Source organism: Bacillus rossius, chromosome 16, assembly GCF_032445375.1.
Source record: "Bacillus rossius redtenbacheri isolate Brsri chromosome 16, Brsri_v3, whole genome shotgun sequence".
In the NCBI taxonomy this organism is placed as follows: domain Eukaryota; kingdom Metazoa; phylum Arthropoda; class Insecta; order Phasmatodea; family Bacillidae; genus Bacillus; species Bacillus rossius.
The window spans coordinates 7060838-7082356 of NC_086343.1; the positions used below are offsets into that span (position 1 = coordinate 7060838).

The 21519-nt window shown below is 37.9% G+C and overlaps 2 protein-coding genes across 3 annotated transcripts; one reads left to right on the top strand and one right to left on the bottom strand.

The window, feature by feature from the left end:
- Positions 1-493: 493 nt before the first annotated feature.
- Positions 494-7651, bottom strand: LOC134540482 (bis(5'-nucleosyl)-tetraphosphatase [asymmetrical]). Its single transcript, XM_063383264.1, has 3 exons — positions 7486-7651; positions 6506-6618; positions 494-2584 (listed from the first exon to the last, which is right to left on the bottom strand). Exons 1-3 carry the CDS (start codon positions 7607-7609, stop codon positions 2372-2374), a joined length of 450 nt encoding a protein of 149 aa, XP_063239334.1. The 5' UTR covers positions 7610-7651; the 3' UTR covers positions 494-2371.
- A 2343-nt stretch (positions 7652-9994) lies between these two features.
- LOC134539865 (receptor expression-enhancing protein 5-like) lies at positions 9995-21294 on the top strand. 2 transcript variants are annotated; one of them, XM_063382205.1, is made up of 4 exons: positions 9995-10218; positions 16385-16617; positions 19704-19830; positions 20969-21294. In XM_063382205.1, exons 1-4 carry the CDS (start codon positions 10092-10094, stop codon positions 21040-21042), a joined length of 561 nt encoding a protein of 186 aa, XP_063238275.1. In that variant the 5' UTR covers positions 9995-10091; the 3' UTR covers positions 21043-21294. The 2 variants fall into 2 exon arrangements, with proteins under 2 accessions (XP_063238275.1, XP_063238276.1); XM_063382206.1 differs by lacking the exon at positions 9995-10218 and adding an exon at positions 13928-14018.
- The last annotated feature ends 225 nt before the right edge of the window (positions 21295-21519 follow it).

A 21519-nucleotide genomic window follows, 5' to 3' on the forward strand; every position in this document is an offset into this window, starting at 1 on the left:
CAAGGAATTTTTGGTTAACAACAGAATCATGTTAACAGGTTAAATATTTTTTTTTTAATATAAAATATCAAATTTACGCTTTCTTAAATCTTATTAAAATGGAAAAACATATTCCGTAGTAATTTAAAATGGAAAAACATATTCCGTAGTAATAACATTATTTTATAACTGAGAAATGTTGCTACCACCTACTTTGGTATAACAGTATGCCCAAGCCCTGTTACGTAAACAGTATGGCCCAAGAATTTTTTTAATCTCAAAATTCAATATTAACATTTATTTAAATGTACTTCAATTGTACTTGGACATATATTAGTAATTTTAACGGAAGTAGTGTATTGATTTAAATGGTTAGCAGGCACCCTTATCTAATTGGAAAATGTATTATATTAACATACACACTTGTATAAAAAATTATTCAATTCACACTATGTTTTCCTCAAATGAATGAGCGTTACTTCAAGGGGCGAGTATATGTTAATAATGCAACACATTTAAAAACTTGTATGAATTTTATTCAAGAATCAACATAATTTCAGTAGGATCACAATTCTCTCTTGGAGCATGAAACACACAGTTGCATTCAAACAAAGCCTAGGAGTTAAGAACAAGACATTTTGCAACCAAAAGTGTCTCACTTTCTGTTTTTCCTTGGAGTCAAAATATGAAGCGATCGATAACTATGTACTCTCTCGTAAGACATTTTTCATGGAACTGGTTACCCAATAATTCACTCTTTTACTGTCATGTATTGTAGGCTTTCACAGTGGCGTAGCCAGGATTTGTGTACGGGGGGTGTTAAGAAGCTTGCCCCCCCCCCCCCCCCCCCCCTCGTATTTAAATTTAAATATTGTAACTGTAAAAATTTATTAATTTTAATATGAAATTTTTTGGAGTTATGAATAAGAAATTAATTAAAGATTTGGTGCTGGGGGGGATGGGGGGTTTGAACCCCTAAACCACCCCCCCCCCCCCCCCCTGGCTAGCCCCTGGGCTTTCATAATGAATAGCAATGGCCAATGGAAAAAAAAAAAGTCTATTTGTTTAGTGTTTAGCATAAAATATCACGGTATTTACTTAAGGATAATTATTGTTGGGTAAGAGTTAGATATGAATCTGGGCTAAATACTGCAAAAACAAAATGCAGAAAAGATTATATTGGCATAAATACAGGACATGGGAATCAACACAAGGCTAAAGAAGATCCTGTGTACTGCCAGTTTCATAATTAAATCATAATTTCATACAAACAAAATTGATCCAGGTTTCAGTTTCAGCTTAAGCCAACATTTCCAAAGTTCCGCAGCACACTGCCACTTCATCATGTTCTCTCTGCGGGATGGCCAGTTCTTGTTTAGGGTCCAGTACGGACATTACGTTGATTACGTTAAAACACAAAATACGTAAATGCAAGTATCTAATCTCATTGACCCGAAAATAATGTTTCTCTGAATATAATACCACCACAAACCTTTTTTTTTATTACGAGCTTATGGAATAAAACTTTATGGAGTGGAAATCACAATTCAAGTTAATAGCATTTGAAAATTAAATAATTTAGTAGATTTATTTCGTAATTACGAGAGCTTTTTTTTTTTTGTGTCACTTACCTCTGTATTCACACAGCATCTTTTAAAACCACCACGCCACAGTTGGAGGGGGGGGGGGGGGGGGGGGGGGGGAATTGAGTTTTATGGCTGTAGTTCAAAGCTTTTCAGAAAGCAAGGAATGTGGTGATGTACAGTGGTCACCGGGTGGGGTGAAGTCCCTTTGCCAGCAGCCAAAGGGAAGAGAAGTGGAAGAAACCCTGCAGGCAAACTCTCCCTCATCACGCATTCTCACCTGTCTCGCCTGAGCAAAGGTTCGGGAAGCCCATGACTAAAGTGTCTTAAATGACTGAGTTTACAAGCAGTTTGTATAATTTTTCAACTAAGCGGAGGTTCAGAAAGCAGTAATCAACGGCAGTCTAAAGTGGGATAAGTGACACAGTTAAGCCGCAGAGTGTGTCGTTTTTTTAACACGACGCCTTTCCGAATGGCAAGATATAAGTTTGCATTTATAATGCGACCTTCACCCGGTAGTTTTGGTACAAATCGTTGAATTATTTTCGGGGCATACAGTACTAACAGTTGGTGGTTGCTGCATAACCTCATTTTACTTGAATTACAACTGCTCCATGATTGTATGCCTACATCATTCCCAACGCCACATATGTTTTAACTGAGCCGTTATTAAAATACTTGAAGACGGTAGCAAGATTTCACTGTACTGTATTCTGATGGATACTAAAGATACACCATACTATGATCAATCTAAATTTACACAGGGAATGACCGTACAGCTTCACACGCTGTACAGGGCAGATAACTCTTTAACGTGAAGCACAGCCACTTTGCGCTGTGAGGAACGCGTGGCATGCCCTCAACAACTGCTGGGAATCTTCGAACTTCGACACTTCGCACGCCTTTTCCAGCGGGAACCAGTCGTACGCCCGATGCTCGTGCGACAACTTCACAGCCGCGTTTGGGTTCGTCAGCTCGGCCAGCCAGTAGGTGACGCTCTTGGGTTTTCCGTGCGCTTCGTACTGTAACACGCACAAAACAAAACAAAAAAAAATCTCAATTGTAGCAAAATTTGAAATAAATTACACACAGTGACTGGTTTGCGGTCAGGTAAGGAAAATATGAGCACCAACTTTGAAGGTTTATCAAATTCAGTAGCATTTTGCTTTGCCTCAAAATCATGATTGGGCTTGACTTTTCGTATTATCTTGCACAACCACACATTGTATTATAAATTTTACGAACTTTCTGGTGTGAGATTTAAGTGCACACTTCACATAGTGATATGTTTATCATTACAAAAACCTGATTGAACATTAAGGGGCACTAATACAGCATATAGAGCTTAAGAAGAAACCACACAACTTAGAGACTGCTCAAGATATCCCAGTGGGGTCTGTTTTCAATAAACATTTAAGAGTACGCCGAGGACAGATGAGTTATTCTGTTTTCAGATTTTGTTTTTAAATTGTATTTTTAGAAGGGTGAAAATTGCTAAAATGAATTTTTCCCCAATGATTTTTTGGTACAGATCCTTAAAAGCATTCAAGAGACTTGCATTACAACTTTATCTTTATTTATCTGCCACATAATGTTACGTTACCGCTCAGATCTCAAGTTGGCTTATGTACGACGAGAAGACTGCGCATCAGTCCAAAGCCTTGTGCTTGGAGCTAATACCACGCTAGAAGCACTAGCAAATGTAGCACTTATCAGTCCGCCTCACTGACACAAAAATACCCCTGACTAGGTGGGCTCAAAAATTTTCACAATGGAAAGGAAAACAGTTATACATAGTTGGCTAAAACTTATCAATATTGAGTTTAAAAATCATCCACAAATCTTTGTGATATCTCAACGGCATTACAAAGAACAGTAAAATAAAACAGTCATTGAGCGTTCCCCAATTGTAGGAAAAATATTAAATGTGTCAGAAAAATATATTTATTTTCTACTAAACAAGTATTTACTACATTAAAAATTTTTTACGGGATGGCTTCTTGTTATCTTTTCTATTAACTGACAAAAATTTTGACCATGGCTAAAACTGCATGTGACTGAAGCATGCAAGAACTTACAAGTGCTCAGTTACAAAGGAGTAATGAATCTTGGTCTTGGTTAATATAGTGAGTTTCTATTGACAACCATGTTTTGAGTTCAGGAATACACCAATCCCTCACTTAGCACGACTAATTTGTTCCTAAAAATGTTCGTGTTAATCGAAATCGCGTATTCTGAAGCATTAGTCCCCATAAATATAAGGCTAAATTATTTAATGTGTTCCAAGATGTGTAGGGAAGTAATCTTTACATAATATAAATGCGTAGAATAATACTTGAAAATGCATATGTCATATCATTTATCTTTTTAAGCCTACCACCGAATACGTTAGATAAAGAAAACATGGCACAGTGTAACGGGAGATAAGTGGTAACATACAGTATTTACCGTCAGTCCGCAGGTTGGCTTGCCCGCCCAGGCGTGACCTTCAACACGCGCGCGCGTCTGTCTGCCTGCTGTTGCAAGCAGCTGGATCCTTTGTTATTACGTTTAAAACTTAACAAAATTAAAACACTTTTATGAAATTAAGAACCGGTTTTATATAACTTTAAAACACACAGCCATATGTAAACATTTAATTTGTAATGCACACCTCTTATAAAAGCGGCTATGTAAACAAATCAGTTAACAGATAAACAGATTTAGATTTTCCCTAGAGCACAAACATAACATTAAAATACGGGTACACTCCCTATTTAACGCGGTTGTCGGGGGACATAACTTTTACCCGCGTTGTTGCATAACCGCGATGTTTCGATGTGACCAAGGTCAAAAGGCATAAAACACCGCCTGTGTTCTAATAGGTCGGCAAGCACGCACAGTATAGACGGCCTGCCTTTGTGCGGACTTTGCATCCGCAGTTTCCACTAAACACGGGTGAAAAAATAAAAATAATAAATTTTATAGATAAATATTAAATGTTGAATTGTTTTTATTTTTCCGCGTGCCGCGCACAGTTTGTCGCACGGCCTACGAGCGCGCCAAACGCCGCCAAACACACGTGCGGCACACAAGCTGCTGCCAGTCTCATGGTGTCAGCCACAGTATCTGCTTCGTCAGTGTCCGTAAAAAAGTAAGTGCAGTGTGTGCGGTTACACACGATTCTGTGGTCAAAGTCTTCTAAAAAGAAAGGCCGTAGTGATACTTCAAACCGAATATGAATCGCAAAGTACCGAGTTTGATTGACAAAATAAAAATTCTAGATTTACTTACAGATAGCTTGTCTTTTGTAGAAGCAGGCCGCAGATACAGGAAAAAACCGATTCTAGCATTCGTACAATAAAAAATAAAGAATCGTCTATCGTGTCAAGTGGTTAAACTTTATTATCCATGCTTACAGTAAATTATAAATGGTCACATATGGGAAACAAAAATTGCGCCAATTTAATTTTAGCGCAATCAGTGACGCTGTATTAAAAACCGTGTTAAACTTTGTCTTTACTTATTTCACCAAACGCTGTGTCGAGTTGCTGAGTGTGTGGGGCTCGGATCGGCAAGTGTTATATTCCCCAGCCTCTGTTTAAAGGTCGGGAGACCGCTACACATAAACATTTCCGGGACTTGTTTACTACCTCACGGCAAAAGTGGTACAGTATGGTTCACGTAAATATTGGACCACTGGGAATTCCTGGGCAAAGATTAAAAATACGCTAGCCGATTTACTTTACTATTTAATGTTAAAACATTATACCAAAGTAAAAAGATGAACTTGTATAATACAATGAATTACCCAATAATATTACGTCTGTAGGTTTAAGTTGTAACAAAACATTTATATACAGATGTCCAGTAAAGTACCAATTAAGATTCTGGAGTGGAATTTTAAACACCGGACTACCTGATTTTGCCTTGTACGCAGCGACGCTGCTCAGTCAAGTGACTCATGCTCTGCCTGTGTGCTGCGTGAACACATTCCCTCCCCCACTCCCCCTGGTGTTTCTGCCCGCTCTAATCTCTACCTCTCTCCATGTTCTCGGCTAGCCTCTCCCTACCCAGCGCTTGCCGACAACCAAGCCTATCCAACATCAATCCCCAGCCGAGTCACGCTGGATAATGTCGCTGGATGGTGGGCTTTATCAGGTCCCCTGTCCGATGCTTCATTTGTGAGATAAAGCGACGTTAAGAACTAGTGTTTCAGAAAATATCACTGGGCTGGATTGGACCATAATTTGAAAACCCTACAAGATAGAGGAATAATGTACGGAGATATCTTGTTTAGAATTTTACTGCGGACATTTTCTACGCCTAGGCTTTTTTCTGCCCGATGCTTAGTTTGTTAGTTACAACGCAAAATTATCCTAATCGGCTGTCAACCATTTATTCCATTATTATTATTCATTTCTGACTGGGGGACATGGTTTGACCCGCGATATACCCGATTCTGCGATCAATCGGGGCGCGATATACCGGGAGTTTACTGTATGTACAATATGTACATATACAAAACATAAAAGTTAGTTAAATATTTTCTGGGGTGAAATTAACACTATCATCTTGCTTTTTTTTAAAAAACGTGTCCAATTTCATCTGCTTTGGTTTCTGTACGGTACGGCCTGGTCTGCAGCCGGGCATCAACGGTAGGGCCTGGTCTGCGGCCGGGCATCAACAGTAAGGCCCGGTGTTTGTTTATCTGCGTGCGCATCTCTTTCCCCTCGCATTCCAAACCACTCTTCCCCCCTCGAATTCCATACCTGACGTCGCGTCGTTTCCTAGATTTTTTTTAGCCTGTGGCGATTTCGTGCTAACTGAAATTTACAGACGTGCTATTCGAGACTAGGGCAGTAAAATTTACATCGTGCTAACTGAATTCGCATTAAGTGAAGACGTGCTATGCGAGGGATTGGTGTATTTGAAACCAAACATAGTCAAATTTGAGAACTTACTTCCAAAGTCTTCTCAAAGTCAGTTACTTTGAAATCAGATTTTTTCAGGCCTGCTTCTTCTTCCGTTTCCCGGACTGCAGCTTCCAAGGACGACTCCCCGGGGTCAAGATGGCCTAAAACAGTTATGAAACAGAATTTAGAATGAAAAGTACATATTACATAGAAATCAAAACCGGTTTAGTAAATTTCATTACACTTTGTATTTTAAAATAAGATACTAAAATAAAGAAAAGTATAGGCTGTATTTGTGATACAAAGCTGTATAATTACCAAATATATTTGATAATGAAAATACGTATCAAACGTTGAGGAACATTGTTTTTAAAAGCAACAGTTACGACAAAAAAAAATTTCTTTAATTTTTTAAATTAGGTAAAGAGTCCAAAATTGACTAGTACTAAGGCAGTCAAGAATTTTTACAAAGCAATGATTATTCACTAGCATTACAGTTATCATAAAATATTGAGGATTTGAAAATCAAATCAAACAAAGGCTATACTATAATAATTTAAGATATTGAAAAAAATTCCAGTTTTATTGTCAGGTGCATTCATAAAACATATTAAATAAGCAATGAATACGTAGGGCTAATTAACATCCTGACACAACCTGACTGACTGTTCGCTTATTTTTTACAGTATTTTAAAAATAGTAAAACTAACCGCACCATTAAAATGGGATGACAGATAAACTACTTGAAATCTGTAATGCCGTTTTACGGAATCATTAGAAATTATATCAGTGATTTGGGAGCAGCGTCCGCGAATTATCAGAGATGATGCATTATTTCTATTTAATATCTCATTTTTCTTTAAAAGTAATACTAACAACCAACTTTTTTTTTTAATATATATATTTTTTCACTTCGGAATGAGGGCATCCGTCGCCTTCCCTATTCGTCGCCAATGCGACAAAGATTCGTACTTGACAACAACCATAACCTTAACAGTACTTTCAGTTACGTTAATTTTGTTGTTTACCTTTAGGCGGCGTCCAATGATGTATACCATAAGAGGTTTGCAAGAGCAAATATTGTATTTCCCCATTTATTCGCCTAAATATTACAAAACCAGCGGCTTTGACTTTATTTACAGTAGACGCCATTACACACAAATACCTTTATTTACTCTATGACAAAGACTACACAATAAAAGATTACACAATAAAAAAATTTTAAGTGGAGGAGGGGATTGCATTCGGCTCGATTCCCACGACCATAAGTTCATATATGTTGCATGCGATTGCTATATCATTTCGTTAGCAATCAAATATCCGCATGCAAATTTTACACCAATGCCTTACCCGGAACTCGAACCCAGGACCCCTCGCACCGTGAGACGGTGTGCATCCGACTTCGAGTTATCATTTGCCAGTTTATTACAGCGGTTGGTACTCAAACACATTTTTTTCCTCATTAGAAAAATATCTTCCTTCATTCCAGGGTAGGTGGTGACCAAATAATAAGGTCAAAAGGGGGGCCGTGTTTTTACAGTCTAAGATGGTGATTGGCACTACAGTCTGGAGCCTGGCCTCGGACCTACCAAAACATACTGTCGTAAGCTGGTCGACTAGTCCCTGACATGCTTCCATCCTGCCGGCTACTCAGGGTTCGGTAGAGGGCGGTCCGGGCCGCGTGGCCGAGGGACTTAGTCTCCAGAATTGAAATGAGAACAAATCGAATAAAGTTTCCTGCTTCTTTATCCTCAAGAAGATGAACACTTTACATGGGGCTGCCGCGTTTCCGCCTGTGACTATTTCTATATTGGGCGAAGCCCGGTACCGCGCACTAATATGGTAATGAAAATACGGGACGTCCCACCCGTGACGAGTATTACTCACACTGTAAGGAATAGAATTCTCTATGACCCGCGCGCAATAGGACGCCTGTCTGACTGTACACCACAATGACCGGGAAGAAATGTAAAAGCACAGAACATACGACGGCGAATGTCCAGTTTGCAAAAATAAACCGCGACTCGCAAAAATTAAGCGAAGAACACACGTGAGTAAAAATGACAAAATGAGAGCACGCGACTTAATGACAAAGTAACAAACTCGACTGCAAAGCTGAAATCGCTTCCGCGCGGCAAAGTCTAGAGCTACTGCAAATACCGCGCCCGTTCGATCTCACCGTCCCGGAGCGACGTCACCAACACAGGGCCGGTGCAACGTAAATTGACGCCCTAAGCGAAACACCTTAATGCCCCCTGCCCCCCCCCCCCCCCCGGCTGGACACTCCAAAAAAAATTTTCCTTGCCTCAAAATACATCACGTAAGCCTAAGATTTTGTCAACAATCAAATGTAAGCAGGCTTGTGTTTTTTTTTTTACTTTTTTTACTTATTACAAATCATAAACAGGTCACCGTGGACTTTAAATAATTACTTATATCAATATAAACATTCCAAACTGTTACAAAAATCCATTTTCATCTAGTTTCAATAATCGTTAAACATATTATATCAGCTGTTATGTGTCGTGCTGCGCCGCCCCCAGCTACTTGGCGCCCTAGGCGGTTGCCTAGTTCGCTTATATGGACGCGCCGGCCCTGCACCAACACGTCCGTTGCCTCTCGTGCCGGGTCCACGACTGACTTCTACTCCCCTGGCGCGCACGAGCGCCTGCGTCTCTCCCCTCTCCGCGAGCCCGCGGAACACGCTGATTGGTCACTGGCGGAAGCCACGGCCTTGGCGCCCGGTGAACAATTAAATCTTACACAAATACATACCCTTCAATACAAAATTAATTATAATAAAATATAAGCATAATATATACAAAAAACGTAAAACAAAAATATATTTACAATAAAATAATATGTCAAATCCTGTACAGAAACAAAACGTCGCACGTCACCTTCACTTGCGTCGCACTACACACGCAAGAGATGGCGCTGGCGAGGCATAACGGCCTGAAGGAGCCGGGGAGTCACTTGGGTCGACGTCAAGACTACTGTGAAGAGCAATTGGCCAAGCACACTGCCCTGCAGCACCACTGACATAACACTTCCCTCCTCAAAAATATCCTCTTCATGTACCCTCTATGTACTGTTCCTAAAGAAATCGCCTGTTCACTCCACCACCCTTCTGTCCCTTATGACCCTCCTCTTTTTTGATCAATTTCTTATGTGGAAGCGTATCGAAGGCTTTTTCAACATCTGTAAAACAGGCATCGATCTGCTGTCCCTAATGTACTCCTTTCACCAAATCCTCCAGCATGCCAACCAGCTACATTTCACATGAGTAGCCCCTCCATAAACCATTTAATCTTTTATCTACATCGTCCTTGGTCTAGCCAGTGCCTCCTGTTAATCTCCCATTCTTGACTTATGCTAGTGCATAGTAAATGCACTTTAATAAAGCTATCTAATTCTTTGATAAAAATTATATTCATTCAAAAAATACATTTAAAATGTATATATTTGTTTATAACATGTAGTTAGCGCTAGTGCATCATATTGAGAGTGTATACGAACTACCTTTTTTGTTTTAATTTCATATCGTAGTGTCTTTGGCCTTGCATTTAATTGTATATAGAGAAAAATAATTGGTTTTCGTTATTTTATTGTAAGTTCAAGCAAACGTAGTAAGATGTCTGAATTGTTTGTTTGGAAGGATAAATTCAGCCGAGGACTTCGGGATAAACAACATCCCTGGACTCCTATTTTTGATATTTTGGAAAACAAAACAGGTGTTGACCGCGTTTATCTATGTATAGGTACGTTTTTTTTCTCTCCAGGTATTAAAAGGATAATATTAATTTGTTCACTGTAAATAATTATTGTGTGTAAAGCTTTTATAGCCATTCAAGCTTTCTGATGTGACCACTGTACAAATATTTTCAATGTGTGTGTGAAGCTGCCGAGTCAAAAAGTCCGTCTTCAATTGTAATGTCCCAAAATGTGTCCGACGGACACTGATCGCTGATTGGTCAACGTGTTCCTTTGATGTCATGGGTGGTGTGGGTGATGGTCCGAATCTGCCCGAAAAATTGGACAACTTGAACTTATTCCTTTTTTTTGGTAGCATAGATTAAGAAGAATACTCACGATGTTTTCCGTTTCGGGTTACCTTTTAAAAAAAAGGTAAACCTAAAATAACATGGTGTGGTTGGAAGCTAAGAAAACTAAGAAAAAATTGGAGTGTAATTATCGAACGTCACAGCTTTTTAGAACGTAAAGAAAAACATAGGAAAAACATGAGGTTTGTTTGACTCGAGGTCTCTTTTTGACCTGTCAACTCTCGGGGCGCCCTTTTCCGGAAGCAGTATGGCGGATGGTCGTTTTACTCGCGGGGGCAAGTTGCTCTCAGGTCACTCAGGTCATGCTCTCGATGCTCCTCCCCTCGAGGAAGAGTTGCGAGGGCAAGTCGTCTGCTGGTTGTTTTGGCGCGACTTTGACGATGGAGTCAATATGTTATCAAGCTACATTTGTAGATGACGGTAATATTTTAATAGATGACGACATTGAAGCGGAAAAACATTACAATATAACTTATTTGGCGTCCTTTATTTAACAATCAAAAGATTTGCAATAGTTTCCTAGTACAGGTTAGCTTATGCATACCACAGGCGGTTTAAAGTCAAAAAGCAATATTTATATATTTTTTCCCTTTAAGCTCTCTCATAATTTGTAGTCCAATATATGGTAAATCAATAGCTACTTCATCTTCAGATGAATCTTCATTTTCAAACAAATTTCTCATCACGATGTCTGCTATATTTGCCGCCATCATTATTTTACAACAAATCACGTTTTCTTTGTGTATTAAAAGTTACCGACTCTTTTTGCCCTCAGGTCAACTTGCTCCCAACTCTTTCAACTCCCGAGGAGCACGAGAGACCTCGAGTCAAACAAACCTATGGTTTATCACACACTACACACAACTTTAAATTTACTCCCAAGGGATGGTTTGGTAATTCCTACTAGTTAGTGAAAAAATTAAAATTATATATCTTACATTACAATACCTCTGCTTTTACGCTGGCGCTGTAAATAGGAATGTATGTGTTTCATATACCAGAGAATTTCCTGAATTAACTTTGCAAGGAAGGTTTCTTAAATCATAATGGTTTGTGAAAAAAATTGCAGTGTACAGCTTACATTACAATACCTATGTATTCATGTAATCGCCAACATTCATTATTTATATTTACCGTGTGGGTTTAAAAATTTTTTTTTCTTGAGAACTTATGTCAATATAGGTGTCGTTATATTATTAAAATTCATTTAAATTACTGTATAGCAGTTGTAAGGAATTTTTAATGGTTGTATTTAATGTTTGTTATTTTATTAGAATAAGTATGTAATTGTATTACGAAATGTTTGTTTTGTTACATTGCATTTAAAGTATGTACCGTACTATTTTGAGCGATGTTGAAACAAATGAGTTCAATGGGAGACTAAAATTTGAATTGAATTGTTAATGTCATTCATTTTCAGTGAGGAATACATGCTGTGCACTGAAGTAGCTTACACGTGAATTTTGCAGTTTTTCTGGGGCTGGTGTTTCATGTATCTAAGTTTATCCCTGGATCCTGAAGGCTTGATCCTGATCGCATGATCCTGTTGGCTTGATCCTGTGGTACATGATGCTTGCTGTTTTTGTTCAGTATGTCAAAAGATCCGGATGGCATGATCCCACTTGCATCCAAGCTTTTTTTCTGTTCGTGAACATTGTTCTCTGCACGATTAGCTTTGTGTCTGGAATTGCGTCTGTATTGCACGGGTATGTAGCCTTCGAGTTCGAGGTTGACAAGCCGGGAGGTGACGTCACCGCTGACTGCGTTTTTACCGCGCTGAATAGAAAGTGTGTCAGCTGTCCTGGTGTCGGCAACATCCTTAGTTTTCACCAGCCCACGTGGCAATTTCTTACCTTGCAGGCTTCCCGATGATTGAGTTCTTGACAGACGGGCTGTAAGACTTGAAAATTTCCACTTTGGTGTTATAGAGTTTGTTTGATTTCATGCAATTTCTTTTTAATTCGGAATGAGAATCCATTATAAGGGTTTTCAGAATGCAAGAGTTGTTCTTGAGGTTGTCAATCTGTGCACTAAGAGCTTCAACTAATTTAACTAGATCATCCATTTTTGGTTGATCAGATTTATCGGTTGTGAGTTGAGCTTGATTGACTGTCTGACCTAAGCCAGATTTTTTTCGGTGGTGATTTAAACCATGATGATGTGATCCGTCTGAGATAAACTTAAAGATAGAGCATTATTAAGGTAAATCATACTCCAAGAAATCACGTTGATAACATAAGTGACAAATTAATTATGTTTGAGTACCCTACAGATAAAAATAGTAACAAGGAGCTCAAATATGCTGAGGAACTGGTGCGCACACATCGGAAGGTTACGAACACTCAGAAATTGATATGATTTCATTATTGTTTTAAAAATATATATATATAATTATATGTCTTCATATTGAAGTAGTCTCAGCATTATGCGAAAACTTCAGCAAATCAGATTCGATCAGATGATGGTTCTCGTCATGTTGTTGAAACCTGCAAATGCTCGCCCATTTTCGATGTAAATTAGGATATTCAAAGTGAATTTTAAATAATCAACTGGCTGGACCGTTTGTATGTGCATGTAGTGAAATAATGAGACTAGAACATCATTTATAATAAAATTATGCAATGTGTTGTAGGTACGTTTATAGTACCCGGAATATAGTTTATATAGTTTTGTATGCGATGGCTTAAGAACAAATGTAATATACTGCATTTAAATTATATTGCAACAGAGTGTCATTCCAATCCATAAGATTTGTGTGTTCATGATGATTGGTAATTTTTCATTTGTCTCGTAACTTTACATTTTATATAAAAAATGCAAAAATTTTCTGAGTTTAGAATTTTGAAATGTTTTTGTAAATTGTGTTTTGTGGTTTTATAAGTACTACTAGGTATTGTCATTTATGCATAATTGAAATAGTTTTTCTAACAAATTATTCCAAACAGGGTATACAGTAGTAAAGGATTAACGAAGATATTTTGATGCCAAGAGTTGAAGAATATTACTTATGTCATTCAAAAAAGTTAAATATGTAGGTAACTGTTGTTGTGGGAGAGCTGAAACAAAAGTTTTGGAAATTTTGAATGGTTTTTACCTGAAAGTCTGGTTTATCTCAAATGATTTTCATGAAAATAACTAGCCGTAGCAATTGGTGGTGGATGTCAGTAAAAATATGTTAGTTGTTATTATTTACCTTGCAGCAATTTCATGCTACTAGATTTGTCATAGAAATAAAAGTTGACATTTTGAACATAACCTAAACTTTGGCATCACTTTTACTTCAAGACATGACAGCCGGTAGTATTGTGAAGTACGTTGTAATGTTGGTATGTGTGTGTGTTCAGATAACTGTAAATCTTTGCGCTGTGATAAGACAAAGCAAGACCATGGGTAGACCAAGGAGCAAACAGATAAGGTGAATCAGGCTGTTCTGTCGCAGTGAGAACTCAGCATGTCTGGAGAGACGGGTAGCTCTGCGTGGAGTGTCACACTTACATGTAGGCATGAGGAATAAGTTTAGAAAGTCAGCCATAGATACTGAAGTTATTTTTTAAGTTCATAACTGTGATCTGGTAGTGTAAAATTATTACTCTCAATTTGTTCTTGAATTACTTTTTGGGTACATGTGTTGTGTTAAAGAGTTTTTTCCCTTAAATATAGTATAAATTTAATTAGTTTTTATTTTTTTATTTTATTTTTTGTCGTATTTTTTTATATAACATGACTTGTATATTTGTACAAACTTGTACACACGGAAAGATCTAATGGATGCAATAAACTAAACTAACCAACAGAGGGCAGGGTAGCTGGGTCTCAGTATATCCACTTACTTGACTTAGGGGAAGATCACCTTTACAAAGTGCACAAAGCCATTGGGTCAGATAGCGAAGCATATCTGAAAAAGTCGCCATTTTGAAATTTTAAGTGACGTAAGTAGACTGAACGTTATTTCCTACTCGAGCGAGCCCGCAGATCAAATCGCTTGCTTGTCTAGGTACCACGTAGTCGCTGGATCAAATCTCGCTGGTTCCTACACATATTTCAAATCCCTTCGCCATAAGCCTCTTTACGAAGAAGTTCTATGTAATACCATACCTTTACCTTTTTTGACGTGACAACGTCTAATAAATCGATGGATGCCGGCTGCACGCACGAAAAAGTGTCCCGTTATGCACATTGTCCCATTTCGCTGTGCCCCGTTACGCTCATTTTACATTGCTCTTTGCTAACCTGAACCTCCTAGCATTGCAACCGAGTCCGTGGCATAATTCTGTTTTCATGCATTTCAATGTAACATTTTCATTGCTCTTTGCTAACCCGTTCCTCCTAGCATTGCTGCAGAGTCCGTGGCGCAAATATATTATTTTTGACTGCGTTTTTGTGTAGGATAGGCCATTTTCCTTCACATCGTCCTTGAAACACTCCCATTTGTTTCCTACTTTTCCTATTATCATCCTATCCTTAACAGAATAACACAGATTGGAAGAAGTTAAATAGCAAACATGTATAAAAGTTATAGTTAAAATAATCTCTTCGTTAAAGTAATAAACTTATTTTAATTATTGAGTGCAAATAAAAGTAAATTTATCAATTAAATTGTAGATTTCATTTCACTCCTTCTTTGTATCCATACAAAACAGTGATAATTCAATAAAAATGATTCAATTTTATGCATAAAAGTATGCAATCATTTCATAAATGTTTTGTTATGACGTCACGTTAAACTATCCTCCGTAAACCGACTTTACAGACAACCATTTTTTTTTTATCCGTGAAATAGTCTAGTTTGAATACAAAGGGTGTTTGGAGGGTAAAACCATGGAGGTATTAGTCTATTGAGTGGTGTCTGTTCTAAAATTGAACTCATTGAGCAATTGGTTGCAAAACTAACCTTAGTTGCATAATTTAGCAAACACATACACATAATAAGAGGTATAAAAGAAATGAAGACCTTTATTACTTTATGTATAAATACTTTAATAAGTGAAATACTTAAAATGAATAACATTACTTATATATTTTCTAAATACTAAACAAATATTACTAAGTATAGGTAAAGGAATACTACACAGTAAAAAAATTATGGCTGTAAGCTAGCACTATAAGCATACTTCTAATAAATATGTCTATAGCTTTGTTATAGTGGTAGTCAGCACATGTCAATCCAAGATGGCGTATTTAGTATTTAAAATATATTCATTTTAAATTTGAATATCTCGCCATCACCCAATACTATAAAAAAGATGGCGGACTTTAGAATTTTAAGCATAACTACAAGTAGTTTAAACGTGGCACCAATAGTGACAAATATGGCAGACTATAGCATTTTTTTTTAATATGCCTTCTGTAATAAAGATGGCTGCCACCAGCAACTAATACTATAAGTTTAAACTTGGTGCACCCTCTGTTGTTTGAATTTACCGTCACCCAACTGAAAGCATGTGTTCCGTGTTTAATTCTTCTTCCCTCAACAGACGCTCTGGACTAGTGGCTAGTGTCTCTGACTGCCGATCAGCGTCCCCGAGTTCGGGCCGTGGTCGCAGCGATAAAATATTTTTATTCTGAAAAATAATACCATACCAGCGCTCTCTAGCTTTGGAAAAATGAACCAAGATGGCCGCCTGTGACATCACCAGCAGACAACGACAACAACCCTCGCCTCGTGCCTGAGCACATGGTGCCACGCCCACCTCGCCCCACTCTGCCAGAACGAAGATGGCGCCCGTTTGTTTACAGTGTCCCAGAACCTTTACGATCTCCCTACTCACATTAGCTCGTATAGTTTAGAGACTAATGTATTTCTTTCAGGATATGTGTGAATTACACTTGCTATATTTTAACCACCATACTTTTTTTTTTTCAGGCATCATGGGATTTTTCCTGTTGTACATGTTGTTTGGCTATGCCGCACAGCTGATGTGCAACATCTTCGGATTCGTGTACCCAGCCTACGCGTCGATCAAGGCTCTGGAGACGCTGAAGAAGGAGGATGACACCAAGTGGCTCACGTACTGGGTTGTCTTTGCCTTCTTCTCCATCATCGAGTTTTTCTCGGGCTTCATCCTCCACTGGTTTCCCTTCTACTGGTTGCTTAAGGTGAGTTGCTGCGCCAGTCGACTTTCAGGAATGACCTGGTCGTGGTCAAGTGGTCAGACCCACACCTGCCAACTCTCACAATTTGGTCGAGCCCCCACGACTTAGTTATTTCCTCCTCCTCATGCCACCTTTTTGATAACTGTTTTGGTCGAACTACGTAATATTGTGGCCGGTTGTAAATATATTCAGTTTTTGTTTTTCCAGATAAATTCAGTTAAAACAATTATCAAATGCGGCACATAATAAATTTGCAAATTATTTTTATTTTCTGAAAATTAATTGTGGCTCTTGTTTCGGTTCAAAATTTATGTATCACTGTGTAATATTACTGCGTACTGAATTTGTGTTTCCATCTGATTGTCTGAAGAAAAGCAAGTGGTATGGTAGATGGAATGAAGTCAGGATATTTTTGTGTACCTGTTCCCGAGCGTCTTACATCGTCCTTGCTGTCAATTTTGCAGTGATGCATCAATTAGCCCATTTTGGCTACTGGTCAAGTGAACTATACTCTATACATTTTTTATATTTAACAATTTTTTTTACTGTAATTAAAATTTTCCATGAGCTAGAGTCAGCTTTTAAACTTCCGAGGTTGGCAAGAAGGCAGATCACTCGCGTCCCATCGAGATGATCTCAGCTTGATTTCTGGCGGGGTCAGATCTGGAGTGTTTTAGCAAGTGGGAAATGTGATTTATGTAGTCATGGCCGGTGGGTTTTCCCAGGGTACTTCCGCCCCAACTCATTCTGTCGAAACTCCTTCCCATCTTCATCACTACCCTCACTGTCTCCAACGACCCCAATGTTGTCAAGACTTCACTCATTCGCTCACATGCCTAGTGATCCACCATCTTTGTCGGACCCTCAGAGTTGGCAGGTGTTGTATATAATAACTTGTTATTGTGACATTGCAGCTTAAACACAGTATTGAGGATTTTGCCACTCTTAGTGTCTACAGAGTTTCATACTTTTGTGGGTTTGCCCTGACTTAGTTGTAGAAAATTTTGAGCAGGATCTTTTGAAGGAATTAAATCTGTATGGATTTGTGTGTGTGATTTGTGGGAAGCATAGATAGTAGTCCTTACGTATGCTTTCTCACTTTGGCATTGCAGTGTTTTGGCTATGTACTGTTCAACCTTTGGTATAATCTACATGTTAATTATTTTTTACTTTGGAACAATTACTTTTTAAAAATTTAGGGGGGGTGTTACCTATAATTTATTTTTCTACTTCACTCGATTAGCTTGTTCAGATAACAATTTTATTAATTATGTGTGAATGGATGTGTGTGGTTTCAGTGTAGGCGAAATTCTGCCTTCGCATTACCCATTTGACACTTTTCTCGGCTGACTTGAAGTATGTAGTCTCCGTGTCTTTTAGCGGCGTTGGTGCGCGGCGCGAGCGAGCTGATTGGCTAGAAGGTGAACTCACTTCCACACCACCCAGCTGCTTGCAGTAGGTAGCTATCCTCGGGAGATCGTGAGCTGTTATCTGATAACCAGAGCTACTAACTTGTCTCACATGGAAAGCATCTTTCATCGCTTTTTTTTTTTTTTCTTTTCTGGCTGGTTTGACATCTTAAGACTACTTTTACTGGTACATAGACAAAATTACATGGTGAAAAGTGATAAAAACTGAAACAACTCCAAAATATAAGTCAAAAAATTAAGTGCTGCGAAAATCACCTGAACTACCTAGGTAGGTACTTTTGTGTATTACAGTGTAAAATTTAATTCATAAATCTTTAAGCTTTTAATATAAAAACATAAAACATTGCATGTTAAGTTTTTGAATCATGTAAATATTATTGCAATAATAAGACTGCGACAAATGAAACAGCTGGGTTTCGACGTGGTCCGTATTGATCTTGATAATTCAGATATTACACGAAACCAGCAAAGTCATATGTTTGTTAAAAAATGGTTCATGTAACTGGTTTCCACTTCCAATGCACACACTCACCCTGGTTCTGATCGACGTCGGTTAAAAATAGTTCACTTATTGTAACTCAAAGTTCATTTCCCCACATATATTCGTGCACACACACAAAATAAATATTTTTTTCCCTGCAACACACAGTGCTTAGTTATATTTTCTGTCTCTTCATAGTTTCCTAGTAGTGAAGTTCGTTCAAGACGAAACGCTTACGCTTATGTCAAATGCTGAAGCAAGACCCTCTGTTCTAAACCAAAATCTTGCAGTCCATCGTCTTCTTTCCATGCTAATGAATTCATTATGTCATAAAAATAGTCTGCAAAGTTGCGGATGGCAGTGACCTGCAATCCAAAAATGTTGGGAAGAGGGGAAAAAAAAGTTTAAAAATGTTTTTGTGTGATTTTCTTACAAGAGACCATCAGTTTATCATTGTCAGCGTTTGGGAACATCCTGTGTATTTATGTAGAAACTGCTCAGTATAGACATTGTGAAGTGCATATCTGCGAGGGGCCATTTTCCCTCTGTGCTTTTTCCTGAGTTTATTGGTATGTGTGAGAGATGGGAAGCCGTCATTTAACCATTAATTAAAGCTTCGTGTGAATGCCGGGAAATGGGCATGTGCTTGGTTTGTAAAAATTAGCTCTCGAGGTTTATGTTGTTTTCTTTCGCAAGAACTAACATAGGAACTTTAACTTGTTTCTTACCAACGCAAGTCATCTTTTAACAATGTTTATGTGGCTGCTATCCCGCTGCTGCTAGGAATGCACCGTTCTGTCATTGTGTGCGTTTTGAGAAGCATGCATGCATTGCTGTCTGTCTGATAAACGTAAACCACAGATTATTTAGTGTCAGAAATTTAAATATATTTTTTTTATATGATCATTATATAACTTTTTAAATTGATTTAGTTAAGTGGCATAATTAAATACTTTTTTCCTTGTTCTTCAAAAAATTAAATTATTTTCATGATGTTTTACAGTAGTGTTTTTTGTTCGCTGTCACGAAACATTTTTTTTTAATGTGCAATGCAATTGTATCACGTTAACCATTAATATTTATCCTTATTAGGTTCCAAATATTATTATTTTTTATATCTGTGGTATGTGGGTGAATAGTGAATGTAATATTTTGAATTATTTTGTTGTTTTTCACAGTCCATGTTCCACTTGTGGTGCTTCGTGCCCATTGAAAATAACGGGTCTCAAATCATCTACCAGCGGATAATCCGACCCTGGTTTCTGGGGCAGTTGGATAGAACGGTTACCGAGTTCAAAGATGCAGGTAAAGTATTATAGTCACACCTTATGCTTGTAAACGTAAGCTCTTAATTTAATAATTATTTTTTATCGAAATAAATGTCGGATTAGTCCTGCAAATCAAATATTTTGCTGTAAGGCAAAAAATTGAATGTTCGACCTGTTAGCTCAGTTATGGTTTCCGCATACTGGGAAAGCCTGGAAAACAGGGAGTATAAAAGGTGTCTTCAAAACCTGGGAAAAACAGATGTCAATTTCCTAGCCGGATAAGTAATTTTTTAATACTATTGTGTTTCTTTCATGTTTTTTTAAACCCATCTGTACTTAAATCACAAATTCACGTGTAGTTGAAAACTGATGGGTTCCCATTAATTAAACGTAAGAACAACAAGTAATGAATCATCTGTGTATTGATTTAATGATATAAAGCACGATGAAGAAATTGATAGTCATTCGCCTGGTCACAACAGGAATGTGGTGTTTCAAATTTTAGTAAAATATAGTGGATTTATAAATCTAACTGGCAGTGCTGGTTGCATAGCACTAATGTAAATGATAACAGTGCACACTGAATACAAGGGAAAACATTTTATGGTTAATTTGACATGTTACGTGTGGTCGAAAAGTGATTCAGTACGTATTTTAAGTGTGATAGATGGGCTGTCTCAGTCTCTCTGAAAGAGGTTACGGCAGCCGACATCCAGGGAGCCTTTCCAGCGTAGGAATCGCATCGGCAGCAGTGCATCGACGCTCAAGAGACTGTTTCGAAGAATTTTAACAATGTGTACCGAGTGGATCAATAATTTTTTTTTACCAGACCCAATATCGTTACTTTACGGACAAACTGTCCATACTAGAAATTTTTGTGTCTTAACCATTGCTTTGTGGTTGTGTATGGCCGTATGGGTTAGAATCCCATGAAAGTTGAGGATAATGTATGTGATACATTAAGTTTACTTTTAAGTTTTGCTCTTTACATGTTTACATGTTAACTTTTTAATTGATTCTTACATAATTTGGGAAATATAATGGTTTAATCTTGTGTGTGTGAATTTTATATGTATGTGGTGGTTTCCGAGAAATTTAATCATAACATTGTAAGAGAATGTGTAGTAAAATTTTAAAAAAAAAATTGTTTGCTGATTTATTTGAGGTTGTTTCAGCCGCAAAAGCAGCTGCAGATGCTGCGGCTGCAGCCATGACCTCCGCCCTTCTCTCCGACAGGAAACAGGAGTGATTCTGGGGGGAGGAGGGAATTTTGTATTTGCGTCTCGGCACGCAAAAGCGTTCTTCTACTCTTGTGAACCTAGCGCAGTCGCGCCAAGTGATGATCGTCCCATGAACTTTTCACTCGCTTTGATATCTGAAGGCTGCATGGATCTGAAAAATCTCTCATTACAGAGCACGGTTTTGTTAAGTTTTCAAACTGTTTTCGCTGTATTTTACTATCGCATTTAAATGCAATAAATTTTTGATGCTGAAATGTTGATACTTCCTTGTTTGATTACTGTCTGAAGAATTACACATTACACCATCCTTTTATGTTGAACATGGTACAGTCATTTAATAATTTTGCTGATCATTGCTAGATTACAGTGGTTGAATTTTGAAAAGTAAAAATAATTTGTGGGCCAGAGTGGTTGCGAGGAATGGTGGATCTGATTATGGATTGAAGGCGTGTAAAAGTTGAATAGTGTACTGTATTTCATTTCAC